The following is a 3,238-nucleotide window of genomic DNA, read 5'->3' as shown; positions in this document are numbered from 1 at the left end:
ACAATCAATACATGAGAATACTTTTTCGAAAGATCATTCAAAAAATCAAAATAACTCCTCAAATAAGCATTTCCGATATCACCTGCCAACACGATCACATCTCCATATGATTTTTCACATAATTGATGATTGTACTTTTCCTTGTAGCAAGCCTGAAATTTTGCATAGGATTCAAAGTGTTCAATATGAAGATCACTACAAAACTGAATAATCATTTTTTTTTGTTGTGTGGAACAAAACCGTAGCTGACACGACTTGCCACGTCGAATTCTCGTTTGTGATCTTGGAATGGTCGTCGTGTTGGTAGTGTGTGAATAACTACATGAACTCGTCACTTGCCACGTCGACATCAACACGATTGACACCATTCCAAGATCACAAACGAGAATTCGACGTGGCAAGTGACGAGTTCATGTAGTTACTGGTTTATTATTTACAAAAAACCATCCATTCCCAACACTTTTAACATGTACCACACCATTTTCATATACCAATGATCAATCACCAAATGAGGAACATTATTCGATGAAAATATTTGTTGACAAATCGCACTCGAGACATGAGCTGGATCTTGAGCATTATCAATGAACCGTTTCGCATCTTGTTGTTTCTTCACAGCAATATCATGATATTCAGAATTTTCATCAAATGGTTTCAAATTCAAAATATTCGTTCGTGAGAATCCTGGTTCCACACACGTCAATCTCATTCCATTCTTGACTGCTTTGAATTCACGTCTCAAAGAATCACTCAATCCAACCATTGCAAATTTAGAACTTGTGTAAAATCCAAAGAATGGTGGAGCAACAAGACCAGCCACACTTGCAATATTCACAACAATGGATCCATACATGGAATGGTTCTTTTCATTAGAAGAATTTTTCTCACTCACGATTTTGGTCATTTGAGGATACAATTCTCTTAACATTCTGACATGTCCAAATAAATTCACACCAAATACTTGTTGCAAATCTTCTTCAGAATATTCAACAATTCCACATCGTTTTTTAGTACCAGGAGCATTGGCAATACCTGCATTATTGACAAGTGCAAAAATTGAATCAGCGTTCCAATTGGAGAGAGTTTGACGAATTTCTTTCGCTGCTCGTTCGACATGATCCACTTTGGTAATATCACATTCGATTAATTGTAGACGTGAAGCTGTCTTTTCTGATGATAATTCTGTTTTGAATTTTTCTTCGAGAAATTGTTGATTGATATCGATGGCGATCACTCGACATTGCCACTTGTCAAGTAATTCTTTACAAGTCAAGCTTCCGAAACCACCTGCAGCACCACTGACAACAATGACGCGACCTTGTGATGGAATGTCGAGAAGAGGTTTACGTTTCAGAACAATTACGTATGAGATTCCCGCAATCAAGGCAGCGAGTGTGAAAAGGAGCACGAGAATCATTTTTTTTTGTGTCCGAGAGAGGAGGCATCTGGTGATGAGAACTTCATGTGACGGAGACAAGTCACCCGGGCCAATAAAGGACCTTGAAGTAAATCTCACAAGGATAGGAGCTATTCCATGAACTCTTCAAGAATTTCCATTTCAATTAAAAGCTTTTACTGTACAGTTTTTGAAATCAAAATGTATTACTTTTCAAGCTTGGCTAATGTATGCTTGACATAATTCTGAATGGCTGTATTCTTGAAAGTGACGGTTCTACCGGTTCTTCTAAAAATTACATTGCTTTCTAAGAGTTTTCGAACAGGATTGGGGACAAATTCTGTAACAGCACAATTGTATCCACATTCTTTGACCACTTCTGATGATGGCGTCAAAGATTCAAAATCATGAACGTCAATAGATCCATGCTGTAAAATATGTCTTGCCACATCTTGAAATGCCTTGTTAAAAAGAGGATCTACTCCTGAATGAATAAACTTTTCTGTTATAGCTAAATCTACTTGGTATAATTGGTTATACTGATTTAGATACTTTGGAATGTAACCAGTCACAGAGAAGATGCGTTCCATTTCTTGTGGATCAGTAACATTAAACTTTTTTCTCAAAAATCCTTTTGCTTCTTCCCTTGTCATTTCACCAATTTCATATACTCGAAGTCTACTACTGAATTCAGACACGGTACACACACTCTTGTCTCCATCTGTTGTGATCACAAAAATACAATTCAATGCTTCACTGTCAGCCATCTTTTTAGCAAGTTCTTGAAGATTTCTAAAAAATTGTTTCCCTTCGTCATTGGTATTTAATCGATGAGCATTATCAATCACCATAAGGGGTCGTTTTCCAGTTTTTTTTTTGATTTCAATTCCCACTTTTTCTAAATCTGACAAGATATCATGTGAAGAATCAACATTCAGTAACTTTTTGACATAGTGAAAGAAGGAATTAATTAAGGTGAAATATCCTAATTCGCTTTTCAATCGTGCCTCGTATTGTCGTTCAGTAGCTGCCGAATAAAAAACTGGAATACCTTGTTTACGTGCTTTGTAAACTAGTCGATTCACAATTTCAGATTTACCACTTCCACTTTCTCCAATGATCATTGCATATTGATTTAATGAATGTACTGCAAAGTTCAGCAACTCTTCCTCCTCTTTTTTTCTCTCAATAGCTTCAGCAAAATGCGCCATATCGTCATCTGTAACGTTAGTTTTGAATTCTTCTTGCACTCTTGACAATTTCATATATTCCTCCACAACCAGCACCAACAAAACCAACAACACAGTTGCTAACTTAAAAATCCAAGTGTTTTGCATCAATGATCTGAATGCTCGGGTCCACCTAGAAACTTTTTGTTGAGTTTCTTTTAGGGCTTCTCCAATATTTTGATTGGAAAGTAAATGTTTCAAGGATGTAGCATCAAGCGCTAGAAAGGAAAGCCTTGGTTCTGTCTCGTCTTTTCGCGAGGTGCTTTTTTCTTGTTGATTGGTGGCAGTTGTAGTATTTACATTGATAGAAGTGGTACTTGGTGTGGTCGTATTCGGTGGTGGTGGAGATGATGAACGATCCGATTGGCCATTCGTAACACCCAGCCGGATACAAGTATGAAATCTTCGTTCATGCTGAGGCTGTTGTAATAAATAACGAATTAATGATACTTTGGGAGTGAGATTATCAGCAACTGCTGTGGTTGCACATCGATGATACTGAATATTCTTGCCTCTCGAAAATAGAGAAAAGGATCGGTTTAAATTTCTAATCATTTTTTTTGGTGGGTTAAATCCCCGCTTCTCATGGACCCGCAACCCTCTTCGCAAAGTT

The 3,238-nt window shown here is 37.2% G+C and overlaps 2 protein-coding genes across 2 annotated transcripts; both read right to left on the bottom strand.

The window, feature by feature from the left end:
• Positions 1-433: 433 nt before the first annotated feature.
• Positions 434-1,417, bottom strand: C9374_013605 (uncharacterized protein; the record flags this gene model as incomplete). Its single annotated transcript, XM_044689500.1, has 1 exon — positions 434-1,417. The coding sequence occupies one exon, from the start codon at positions 1,415-1,417 to the stop codon at positions 434-436; it is 984 nt and encodes a 327-aa protein (XP_044541879.1).
• A 185-nt stretch (positions 1,418-1,602) lies between these two features.
• On the bottom strand, positions 1,603-3,180 carry C9374_013604 (uncharacterized protein; the record flags this gene model as incomplete). The annotated part of the gene is made up of 1 exon (XM_044689499.1): positions 1,603-3,180. The coding sequence occupies one exon, from the start codon at positions 3,178-3,180 to the stop codon at positions 1,603-1,605; it is 1,578 nt and encodes a 525-aa protein (XP_044541878.1).
• Positions 3,181-3,238: the final 58 nt, after the last annotated feature.

Source organism: Naegleria lovaniensis (genome assembly GCF_003324165.1).
Source record: "Naegleria lovaniensis strain ATCC 30569 chromosome Unknown tig069, whole genome shotgun sequence".
Classification (NCBI taxonomy): domain Eukaryota; phylum Heterolobosea; class Eutetramitea; order Acrasida; family Naegleriidae; genus Naegleria; species Naegleria lovaniensis.
This window is presented reverse-complemented; position numbering and strand designations above follow the sequence as displayed.